The 12909-nt window shown below is 44.9% G+C and overlaps 1 protein-coding gene across 2 annotated transcripts in view; it reads right to left on the reverse strand.

The window, feature by feature from the left end:
* The window catches only part of LOC138663854 (oocyte zinc finger protein XlCOF22-like), a 59879-nt gene that overhangs the window by 11616 nt on the left and 35354 nt on the right, over positions 1-12909 (reverse strand). Inside the window, exons 1-5 of one of the 2 annotated variants that reach the window (XM_069750206.1) lie at positions 10546-11370; positions 10237-10416; positions 10033-10153; positions 9852-9949; positions 3663-3753 (exon numbers count right to left, since the gene is read on the reverse strand). The exons of the other annotated variant lie outside the window; for it this stretch is intronic. Coding sequence (XP_069606307.1) covers positions 3663-3753; positions 9852-9949; positions 10033-10153; positions 10237-10416; positions 10546-10617 — 562 coding nt within the window. The 5' untranslated portion in view covers positions 10618-11370. Of the gene's footprint in view, positions 1-3662; positions 3754-9851; positions 9950-10032; positions 10154-10236; positions 10417-10545; positions 11371-12909 lie in introns of those variants that run through there. 2 annotated transcript variants of the gene reach the window in all.

Here is a 12909-nt window from a genome sequence, read left to right on the forward strand (position 1 = left end):
GGAAACCCCCCAATTCTAACTCCAACCCTAACCCCAACACACCGCTAACCCTAATCCAAACCCGATCCATAATCCTAATCACAACCCTAACGATAATCACAACCCTAATCCCAAAACCCTAATCTCAACCCTAACCATAACGCTAATCAAAACCCTAAATCCAACACACCCCTAATCCTAATCTCAACCCTAACCTCAAACCTAACCCTGATCCCAATACACCCCAAACCCTAATCCCAACCCTAATCTTAACCCTAATCCCAAACCTAACCCTAATCCCAAGCGTAACTCTAATGTCAACCCTAACCCTAATACCAACCCTAATCCAAACCCTAACCCTAACTTTAGCCGCAACCCTAGCCCCAATTTTAGCCCCAATCCTAACCCTAGCCCTAACTTTAGCCCCAACCCTAACCCTAACCCTAACTTTAGCCCCAACCCTAACCCTAAATTTAGCCCCAACCCTAACCCTAACTTTAGCCCCAACTCTAACCCTAGCCCTAAGGCTACTTTCACACTTGCGTCGTGTGGCATCCGTCACAATCCGTCGTTTTGGATAAAAAAACGGATCCTGCAAATATGCCCGCAGGATGTCTTTTTTGCCCATAGACTTGTATTGCCGACAGATGGCCACACGTTGTGTCCGTTGTGCACTGGATCCGTTGTGTTTTGGCGGACCGTCGTCACAAAAAAAAGTTCAATGTAACCTTTTTTTGTACGTCGCATCCGCCATTTCTGACCGCGCATGCGTGGCCGTAACTCTGTCCCCTCCTCCCCAGGACATAGACTGGGCAGCAGATGCATTGAAAAACTGAATCCGCTGCACACGTTGTGCACAATTTTCACAACGTGCGTCGGTACGTCGGGCCGACGCATTGCGACGGCCCCATACCGACGCAAGAGTGAAAGAAGCCTAACCCTAGCCCTAACCCTAAATTTAGCCCCAACCCTAACCCTAAATTTAGCCCCAACCCTAACCCTAATTTTAGCCCCAACTCCTCTAGCTGCCGGCCGGCAGATCAAGGCGGGCGCACTGCGCATGCGCCCGCCATTTTCTTTCCCGATGAAGAAGCCGGCGGGCAGGAGGGGACGCAGGAGGATCCAGGGACACCGGTAAGAATAACAGGGTCCCTAAATCCCCCTTTTTCTCTGTCCTCTGATGTGCGATCACATCAGAGGACAGAGAATGCAGATGTTTTTTTTTTGCAACCGCCGGTAAACAGTTAATTACCGGCGATCGCAAAACAGGGGTTGGTAAAAACCGACCCTGATCATGTTCTTTGGGGTCTTGGCTACCCCTGGCAGCCGAGACCCCAAAGATCTTACGGGTGCCGGCCGGCGGGCGCACTGCGCATGCGCCCGCCATTATTTTGCCGGAAAAAGATGGCGGCGCCCATCGGGAGCCACGAGGAGCACTGGGGGAGACAGGTGAGTATCGGGGGGCTATCGGGGACCCCATTTATCTGTCCTCTGATGTGCGATCACATCGGAGGACAGAGAAATTAAATGTGAAATCGCGTTTTGTTTTTTTTTGCGACCGCCGGTAAATGGTTAATTACCGGCGATCGCAACACGGGGGTCGGTAAAAAAAAACCCGAATCATGTTCTCTGGGGTCTCGGCTACCCCCGGCAACCGAGACCCCAGAGAAAATCAGACTCTGGGGGGCACTATTCAGTTTTTACACAGCGCCGTTAATTAATGGCGCTGTGGTTTAAGTACCCTTAACTGCCGCCGTTAAAAGGAGCACCAGAACGTTGGGTGCAGTGTTGCCAGTACAGGCCACAGTTGAGCGTTATTTTTTTCCCCATTGTACTGTTTATTTTCCTTCTGCAGGATGGCAGGACTTTGTCTACATAGAGTAATGGACCCTGGAACTGTGGAATCAACTGTGCTACTGAGGCAACAGACTATTTTTGAGACACGCAGCACGCATACTTTTAGAGGGCAATGCTAGGCATGGAGAAAAAGATGAACTTGTCTGTGGACTTAAAAAAAAAGAAAAGCGGACTGTATGTGGCTGTTGAGTGTGTAGCACACATGTGGTTTTTTTTACGGGCCGTTCCTCACACAAAGGAAGGGGGAACTTCTTTCCCAAGGGCCGAAGACCTAAAGGGCGGGTCCGGACTGTTTTCTCTCAAGGACTGTTGATCTGACAGATGGATCATTTTATTGTATATATGTTCGATTCCGATGGATGGGACAGCTATTTGTTGTACTGTAGGTGGTACCTGCACAAGAGAAAGAACTCTTATGCGGCGGCAAAGGTATTATAGGAAAACAGACTCTTGTTTTGGTATATTGGATAACTGTGCGTTTTATGAATTCTAGTGGAGCCAGGGAGCTCAGACAGGCCAGGAGGGCTAGAGAGCCCAGGCAATCCTGTAGGGCTCTAGAGCCCGGGGCAACACAGTGGGCCCCACAATGTTCAAAGTAACAAGCCCAACCATCAAGGGCCAGGGGGCCAGAAGGGGAGCAGCGACAACAGCAGTGGGAACAGACACTATAGCCAAAGCCAAAGCAGTACAGGGACGCAGGTCGCTCAGCATGTGGCAGTTTATTTCATGTGCAGATGCCCTCTTGTCTGGTGCGAAGCGGACGAGGGAATGCCTGAACATAGTGAAGCTGAACAGGGAAAATGCTGCAGTACCGGATGGAACTGTAGGACCTGGACACCCACTGGAAAGAGTAGGGAAGAGTACAGTGAAAATGGAAGTAGTGAATTGCTTGGAACACTACACTGACGCAATCATATGGAGGGGGTCTTCAGCAGCTCAGAGAAGACCCTGAAGGTGCAGAGAGCGGAGAGGCAAGTACATTGACAGAAGCTCATTGTTTGTATATGGTGGGAGACCAGGGTGCGCAAGGGCCATAAGTCTCAGCCACGACTACGGCCCTGGTGCTCCCTCACAACTACATAAAGTGACTCATGTCAGATGTGAAATATGGGGCCTGGTTAGGAACAAAACTGGAAAGGTAGAAAGTGATTAAATGAGAGGATCTTGTGCAATAACTACTGTAAACAAAAACTGTGACATCTCTGGGTTTTTATATTATGTGACCTGGTAGATCTCAGCAATCTAAACTATCGTAGGGACAATATTTTTTGTCAAATGCGCTTCTCTCAGAGATATTAGACCAGATTTACACTCACTTATGATGGAACCATTGGAGCTCCTATATGTCCTGGCTAGAAAGTTAGAGAAAGTATTTGTGCACTACATTGTAGGAGAGATTATTTTTCCCTTAGGATCGAAAACATGACAAGGAATCATTAGACCCATCAACCAAGCACAACTTTGAGACATATAATGACAAAGTGTAATGTTTTTCATGAAGTTTATCATGAACTTCTTTGAAGTTAGACAGATCTTTTCTCAGAAAAACCAAGGAGTCAAAATAAAAGGAAACTCTGCTGTTATTGTACAGAAATTCACATTTGGCCAAGAATACAAATTATTAAATTTAATTTACTCTACTAATTAGGGGGAATTTTTATTTTCTGGCCTCGTAGATTCCATAATGGGAGACTTAAGTACAAGTTCTTATGTAAATGCTTTTACCTTTAATTGTTATATGACCAGACAAGACCACCAATAAAGCAGTGTCAGCTAGTGAATGAAAAAAATCTGTGACCTCTCTGCAAATAGTGGTTACTACTCACTTGAGAAGTCATATGTAGGAATCTCCTCTTTACATCGCTCATCACCCCTCACATATGTCTCTATAGTATTAATATGGGTCAGATCTTCACCCTGAAACAAATATTGTACAAGTCACAGACAGATGGAGAAGTCACATCTATAATCAGCTCTAATTCTGCCATCTCCACCGTTCTCATTACACAGGCATAAAATATACAGTGGCATGTAAAAGTTTGGGCACTAAAATTACTGCTATTGTGAATAGTTAAGCAAGTTGAAGATTAAATGATCTCAACATCCATCAAATATAGCAGATAATCAATAGTATACACATATAAGTAATTACTGGCAATTCCACCCTGTCCTGATCAAAGAAATACCTGTCAATAACAAAACGCTGTCAGGCTGCAGCACACCCACAGCAAATAGTCCCCCTAGTATATGATATGTAGGGCACAAAAGAATACGGCCAAATGATTACCCCCAGATGGAAAGATACGGCTGTAACCCGTCCTGGACATAAGAAGGGAACATGCTGCAGCAGCTAAATGGTGATCCAGACCGAAGGCTCAAAAAATATTGAAAAGATGGCAAGAACTGGGCGGCCAGAGAGTGAAGGGCAACGGAGGGAGAGCCCATTTGATGCATGTTTTCCACTACTATATGGAAGTATTGTGTATTGGGTAGTGTTGGGAACACGTATATGGAGGGAGTTGAGTGTGTATGGTTTTAATTGTTTTTATATGTTACCAATAAAAGCTTGTTTGACTTATTCTAACTTTTGGTGGTGTGCATATATTATAGTGGCTTTCTTTTTCTTGTTGACTATTTGCTCTGTTTATTAGCCATTTCTTTGCACCCCCAACACTTATTTATTTGAAATTATTGTGGTGCGCCAACTATTTCTCCATGATGCATACTGTATAACGGCCACACATGATGCTCCATACTGTAGAATGGCCACACATGATGCTCAATACTGTATAACGGCCACACATGATGCTCAATAATGTATAATGGCCACACATGATGCTCCATACTGTATAATGGCCACACACAGTTCTCCATACTGTATAATGATCCCACATGATGCTCAATACTGTATAATGGCCACACATGATGCTCCATAGTTTATAATGGCCACACATGATGCTCAATACTGTATAATGGCCACACATGATGCTCCATACTGTATAATGGCCACACATGATGCTCAATACTGTATAATGGCCATTGGCCACACATGATGCTCCATACTGTATAATGGCCACACATTATGCTCAATACTGTATAACGGCCACACATGATGCTCAATACTGTATAACGGCCCCACATGATGCTCCATACTGTATAATGACCACACATGATGCTCCATACTGTATAATGACCCCACATGATGTTCCATACTGTATAATGGCCCCACATGATTCTCAATACTGTATAATGGCCACACATGATGCTCCATACTGTATAATGGCCACACATGATGCTCCATACTGTATAATGGCCACTGTTATGATCTGGTGGTTAGGGCAAATAGTGGACCTGGTAATTAGAGCACCAGAAAAGACCTGATAGCACATTAATACAGGACAAGCTCTGGGAAGTGGAACCTCTGCTGACCGCAATCCCTAATCCTATCACGCACACTAGAAATAGCCGTGGAGCGCTCCTATCATGACCTAGGCGGCTCGTCACAGCCTCAGAACTAGCTAGCCCTAGAGATAGGAAAAATAAGCCTATCTTGCCTCAGAGAAAATTCCCCAAAGGAAAAGGCAGCCCCCCACATATATTGACTGTGAGTAAGATGAAATCACAAACACAGAGATGAAATAGATTTAGCAAAGAGAGGCCCGATTTACTAAACAGACAGAAGATAGGAAAGGTCACTTTGCAGTCAGCAAAAAACCCTACAAAAGCCACACAGAGAGTGCAGGGAAAAATACCTTCCACACCGACTAACGGAGCGGAGGCGCCCCTCTGCGTCCCAGAGCTTCCAGCAAGCAAGGAAATATTCACATAAGCATGCTGGACAGAAAAAATAGCAAACAAGAAAAAAGCAAAGCAAAACTTAGCTTCTGCTGGAGGAAACAGGTAACCAGGAAGATCCAGGAGCGAACTAGACCAATGCTACAACATTGACAGCTGGCATCGGACAAGGATCCAAGTGGAGTTAAATAGAGCAGCCCACTAACGAATTAGCCTCGTCACCTGTAGAAGGAAACTCAGAAACACCCACAGGCATCAGAGAAAGTCCATGAACAGAACCAGCCGAAGTACCATTCATGACCACAGGAGGGAGCCCGAAAACAGAATTCACAACAGGCCACACATGATGCTCCATACTGTATAATGCCCCCCTCCCACCTTGTATGCATGGCTCATCTCCCCCCCATCCTGTATGCATGGCTCATATCCCCCCTCCTGTATGCATTGCTCATCTCCCTCCCTTATGCATGGCTCATATTCCCCCACACCTATATGCATGGCTCATATTCACCCCCTGTATGCATGGCTCATATTCCTCCCCCCTGCATGCATGGCTCATATTCCCCCCTGCATGCATGGCTCATATTCCCCCCTGTATGCATGGCTCATATTGCCCCCCTCTATGCATGGCTCATATTGCCCCCCTGTATGCATGGCTCATATTCCCCGCCCTGTATGCATGGCTCATATTCCCCCCCTCCTGTATGCATGGCTCATATTCCTCCCCCTGTATGCATGGCTTATCTCTCAACCTCCCAGCTCCCATCTCGCATGGCTCAGCTTACCATCCTACTTCATCCCCCCGTCCCTCATACTCACCTTTCCCACACCGCGTGGCAGTGCCAAACCTCCCTCTGGCTCTGTCCCGACTCCCGGCGCAGCACCTTCTTTCTGAGTGAGCGGTCATGTGGTACCGCTCATTAAGGTCATGAATATGCACATATTCATGACCTTAATGAGCGGTACCACGTGACCGCTCACTCAAAACGAGCTGCAGAAGCTGAGACCAGGCATCGCTGGAGCAGGGGGAGTATGACGTCTTCAAGGAGGGTGGGAGGCAGGTAGGGAGGCGGGTGGGCAGGCAGGCAGGCGGGCGTGGGTCCGGCCGGGGGGGCTGGGGGGTGGTCGTTCGGGAGGTGACCCAGGACTTAAATAAATAAAAAAAATTAAAAAAAAAAAAACCTTGCTCAGGTGCCCCCCCGCATCGTCCCGCCCTGGGCGCGTGCCCTCAAGTGCCTAGTGGCAAATATGGCCCTGGCTACATGTAGACAATTTCCTTTTATGTTTTGGCGATACGGAGGACTAGTTAATAAATGCTATATCGATGATTGATGATTTTGGTGAATTTTTCAGTGCTACAAATTAACAGGGAAAAATCTATTCTCATGCCGGTGAATAAACTTTCTCAGATGTCCAGGATGGGCCAGGCATGGTTGAGTGTTGGGAAAGAGTTTAAATATTTGGGCATTCAAATTTCCGCTAATGTTAGATCTTTTATAGCCCTGAATCTGGACCTGTTGTTTACTCAATTCCAGAAAAAATAAATAAAACCTGGTGCAAGCTACCTCTCTCAGTGATTGATCGCACAAATTTAGTCAAAATGGTTTTGATAACCGCTCTTGCTTTATGTACAGTAATTCATAATACCCCAATATGGGTCCCCTTATACAAATTCCAACCTATTTTTAGGGAACTGATCTGGAAAGGTATAGTACAAATTAAATGTGGTACATTACAAATGGGAAAAGAGGGGGGTACAGCTAGCCATAATCCGTGATTGTATTTCTTGGCCTCACAATTGCAGCAGCTCAAGCTGCTTCAGGGCTCTAGGGTGTCCATACTTCAAGAACATACAGGAGAACTTCCAGTTATGTTCTTCCTTGAGGTGGGTTATCAAGGAAGGACCAAGAATAAACTCTCAACAATAGTTCTTATGATTATAACTCGGGGAAAATACTGGAGTTCTGTTTCTCGCCCAACTACAGTCTGATGGGGTATTTAACAGCTTTCAGCAGCTTAGAGATAAATTTCTTCTTCCCCATAAAAACTTTTTCCAGTATCTGGCTACGTCATGCTTAGTTTTCGCAAGAGGCTCTCTCTCTCCACTCAGAATTAATAATCATTTGGTGTATTCCATAGTATCAAATCAAAATTGTATAGCAGGAGCCATTTCCAGACTATATAAAATACTCCGCTCTCTAAATTCATATCCAGTCATCCGTTAAAAATTAGATGTGGGAACAGGATATTGGGGTACCGTAATTGATCCTTACCAGTGGGAAGATATTATTTCAAAGGCTCCCCACTTGTCCACCAGTGAGGCCCAAATGCTGTTACAGCTGTATTTACCACATTGGGTATATAGAACTCCCACATTTCTGTACAAAATTGGGGCGAGACCATATGACTTGTGCCCAAGGTGGAGGATTGATCCAGCAGATACAGTATTATACACATGTTCTGGTAATGTGGTGCTATTGGGAATTTCTGGAATCAAGCCTTAAACTACGTTGATAATGTGCTTAAACGTAAGATCCTTAAACCTATGGTTTCTATGATTCTGGTTTGGCTATTATCCTAAGTCATGTGACAAGGCTCGTTAAAGGGTCGACATTGACTGTTAGGATTGCTACCTCCAATAGGTGGCACTAGAGTTCTAGTCCTCTTCATCTCTGAAGAGGCAATTTGCATAAACCTATGGTATGCATCATGGGCTTTGTTGATGAGATAACGGAAGACGAAAATGTAAGGGTGGCGATTAAAAGCATTTTGTATCAAATTAGGAAAATTATTGCAATAGCTGGATGGCGCACCACCAAGATTGGCTGGATGAGCACTACTAAGATGTATTGAAAAACCTAAGCTCTATGCATGAATATTACAAAATATGGGAGGTGTGGAGAAATTGTCATGGAATGTCCATATTATCCTTACCAGGCTGAAACTGGTTGGGTTCTTCGATGTCTCATCCATCTCTTGCCCTGGCTTCCAGTAATATTATTGTGTAATGCTTAATATTGCGTTATGAGATCAATGTCTGATTTAAGAAGAAACAAAAGGGCGATTTTGCTGGAAGTTTTCTGTTTGCCGATTCTTTTTCTTTTTATGTATCAACATGTTCTGTATCTTTGATTGTATATGATGGTCTGTTATATGTACAGTTGTGCTCAAAAGTTTACATACCCTGGAAGAATTTTTGCTTTCTTGGCCTTTTTTCAGAGAATATGAATGATAACACCAAAACGTTTTCTCCACTCATAGTAGTTGGATGAAGACATTTATTGTCAAACTACTGTGTTTTCTCTTTTTAAATAATAATGACAGCCCAAAACATCCAAATGAACCTCATCAAAAGTTTACATACCCTGGTGATTTCAGTCTGATAACATGCACAGAAGTTGATACAAATGAGTTTGACTGGCTACTAAAGGTAACATCCTCACCTGTGACCTGTTTGTTTGTAATCAGTGTGTGTGCATAAAAGCTGAGTGAGTTTCTGGGATCCAGAGAGACTCATGCATCTTTCAACCAGCCACTGACGTTTCAGGATTGTGAGTCATGGGGAAAGGTGGAGGTGGGAGGGGAGTTTGTTTTTGTTTGTGATTGCTGTATTGTTAAAAAAAGGAAAAAAACTTTAAGAAAAAGTTATCTGACTAAAAAAATAAGATGTGAAAGATGACTAACAGGTGTGCCCTGTCAGGTTTAATAAGTGGGATTTCTTGCCTTATAAATGGGGTTTGGACCATCAGTTGTGTTGAGCAGAAGTCTGGTGGATACACAGCTGATAGTCCTACTGAATAGACTGTTAGAATTTGTATTATGGCAAGAAAAAAGCAGCTACGCTTTTGAGAAATGTTAACATTTACCAAGACTTCACCGGTAAAAGTCCAATTTTACTTTTCATTTTGAGCTTTTACCGACGGCCTCGGTGAATGTCCAGATTGACCTTTAAATCCTAGGTTTTACCGTCCTTCTGACTTTTACAGTAACATATATATATTTGTTTGCTTAAAACATAAAGGAAATGTGTCATCTTTAACTTTAGGCCTCTTAGAGAGAATTTAATGTTCAACTTGCTTAACTGTTCTCAATATCAGTAATTCTGACCAGGGGTGCCCAAACTTTTGCAAGCCACTGTATAATTCTGATGGATAAAACAAGACCTTCCCAGCAGTCTACACATAATAGGGGAGATCTCAAAACACCTTCTCTCAGTCTACCTGATGATCCTGAGGAACATTGGGATTTTCTTGTTTACAGTCTTGTAGAAAAAGAGGACGGAGACATCTCTCTGGTGTTGTCCTCTTACCGGAAAGATCTGGAGGAAACACATACAGGGACTGAATTCATTCTTTACATACAGATAATTATAGACCGTGTGTATTTAGTCCTGTCTATTACCTGGTGATGTGAGGGGCTGGGGAACCCCCATAATGTCCTTGTACAGATACTTGTGTGCTTCTAAATACTCCCACTCCTCCATGGAAAAATAGACAGCGATGTCCTGACACCTTATAGGAACCTGACACATACAATGATACAGTCATCCCTCTGATCCCTTCATAGCGTTACTGTATAATGTCCCAGCATTCCCAGCAGTGTCACCTCTCCAGTCAGCAGCTCAATCATCTTGAAGGTGAGTTCTAGGATCTTTTGGTCAATGATGTCCTCATGTACCATGGGGTGAGATGGAGGCCCCTTGATTGGGCTCAGAGGTCTTCCCCATCTCTCAGACACAGGGGTATGACAGTGCTCACTAGAGGTCTTCTTCACTACTGTGTAATCCTGGTTATGGATAGACACATTAATAAATCTCCCTATAGACATCTCTAGAGTCCTCACCTCTCCAGTTTAGTCCATCTGTTATTCCCATAGATAAGAATGATGTAATGTGACGTCATCAGAATCTCTCACCTCTCCAGTAATCCGGAAGAGGATCTCTAGGGTGAGATGTAATAGCCTTTCTGTCATCCTGTCCCTGTTCATCCTCGATGAGTAAATCAGAAATAAGATCTCCACTGATAGGATCTGATATTGTTGGAATCTGAGTGGGGAGAGAAGATGAGTCGTTGTAACATCAGAAATAATCCAATGTAATAATACGATGTACTGCAGCCGACATTGTCACCGCCACTCCTTCTGCGGCCGTACCTGCTGCTGGGACCTCCTGCTAATACTTACCCACTGCGGCGCGCTTCTCCTGCAGGCGCGCATCCTCTCCTTCATTCTTCTCCGCTCCCTGGTTCTTGTCGGGTGCGCGTGCGTACCGCCCTCTCCAGCACTTCCTCTTTCTGATTTACAGGCGCTCTGTATCTCCTCTCTGTGATCCTGGAGGACCATGACCCGGAAGTCCTTCAGCACTCCATGTATTTAAGGCCATTCCTTCCTCTGCTCCTTGCCTGTCATTTGTGCTTCTATGACTCAGGTCCACCTTTGTCTTTGCACTGCCTGTTCTGAGTCTCCGCTCTGTCCAGCCAGTTCAGCTTCTCTGCCATTCCCAGGCTTCCTTGTCTCCTCGTCCAGTCTTCCCAGTGTCCGCTCCGTACTCTGTTAGTCTGGTGTCTCGGTCCTGTCCTGCTTCCTTTGTGTCTTCCCCCTCCCAGTGCTCCTTTGGTCTCGCCTGTCCTCAGCTCTTACCAAACTGTATTTCATCTTACCCCGCTCTGTTCGTCCTACACCCAGCTTCTCCATTTTATACCTCCTACTATCTGTCTCCGGGTTCCAGCTTCTGTGGCAATAGTCTCCCTTAGGTCTGCCCCTAACGCTTCCTGTATAGGGGGTGGTCTACCTGGTCAGCTCACCTTTGGGAGGTTCGTTGTCGTGGCTCTGCGGGTCCACTCCAAGTGTTCCAAAAGATCTCACAGACATCTCCTGAGCACTCCAGCGGGACAGGGAGCGTGGAGAGTGTCATGCGCCTGACTAAACGTAGGACCGCGCTCATGCAGAAAAAAGTAGGCCGGCTACAGGACACTGAGTTGCAGTTCCCTCTGCCGGCCAGCGCACATCAACCCCCACTTGACACCGGGATTTCTGCAGCCCCCTTTACTTTGGCTGCGCAGCCTTATGGAATAGGGGCTCAATGGGCAAAACCGGAGACTGCCCGTTGCCTCCAGAAGTTGTACCGTTAATTGTGGGACCGCATCAGAGGACACTACACTGGCCGCTGCCAGTACTACAACCCCCAACGGATCACCTACCTTTGAGTAATAAGTTTAATAACTAGACTGTTGTTACATTATAATTTCTGTTCTCAATTTAACTATTGTCTTCCTGCGAGGAGTTCCTTTATTGTTCCAATTAAATTGTTATACTGTTTACCCTTGCTCTGCCTCCCTTGCGTCATTTTATCCTGCAACCTGCTTACAAATTGCACTAATGAGGATTGTCGGACAAAAAAAAGTCTAAAAAAGCTTTTAAGAGAAAAATAAAATGCCAGTTTTAACAAGAGAGAAAGAGAACATTCTCCATTATTGATGAAGCTATAGAGAAAGCATCTTCCTTATTTTTCAGATAACCGAAAAAAGCATCTATTTTATAAGAAAAAAGAAAGAAAAACAGAGATTGAGCCCCTCATACATCTTTGGCACATGCCAACCAACCCAGATCCATAATTCCCAGCCTTGGGAATCTGATGCAGGAGGTCACTGGTATGTGTCGGGTTCATATTTACCTGAATGAAGAATGGGGATAAAGGAGGATTTATTTTTAAAACCAATGACGTGGATGGTACGATATGTTGGTACTATGGGAACACATGTGTGGGGAAATGGTGCTGTAATGTGCAGAACCAGATGTTTCACAGTTCAGTGAGAGAGACCACCATTCAAAAATAAACTTTTACTGAACATTAACTCTGGGAAGGTTATATGCAGTAGATAGAATGTACATGTATTCTCAAACATTTCAGTGATCGTACGTAACATTTTCCTCACACAAATTCAGTCCTTTTTCTCTTCTCTCGATTTACTTGTCCTATGTCTTCACTGTTCCTCACTACTTCACCAGAACCAGGAACGGACTGGCCTGGCAGGGTATCAGGGAAATACCCGGTGGGCCCTTGGCTGTGGTAATAAGGAGAGGAGGAGAAGAAGAAAAAAGGAAAACAAAAAGTCTGCGTTTTTTAGGGGCACTGGTCCTTTAAAAGTGCAGACAGCGTATGTGCAGGGGCACACGCACGCGTTCATTACCTGATTCGCCGCGTCGCACACCCCAATCGATACTGTCAAGTGTGCGCCTGTCATCACCGGCGTATGACATCAGTGTCATGCGCTGCATGTG

The sequence above is a fragment of the Ranitomeya imitator genome, chromosome 2 (genome assembly GCF_032444005.1).
Source record: "Ranitomeya imitator isolate aRanImi1 chromosome 2, aRanImi1.pri, whole genome shotgun sequence".
Lineage (NCBI taxonomy): Eukaryota > Metazoa > Chordata > Amphibia > Anura > Dendrobatidae > Ranitomeya > Ranitomeya imitator.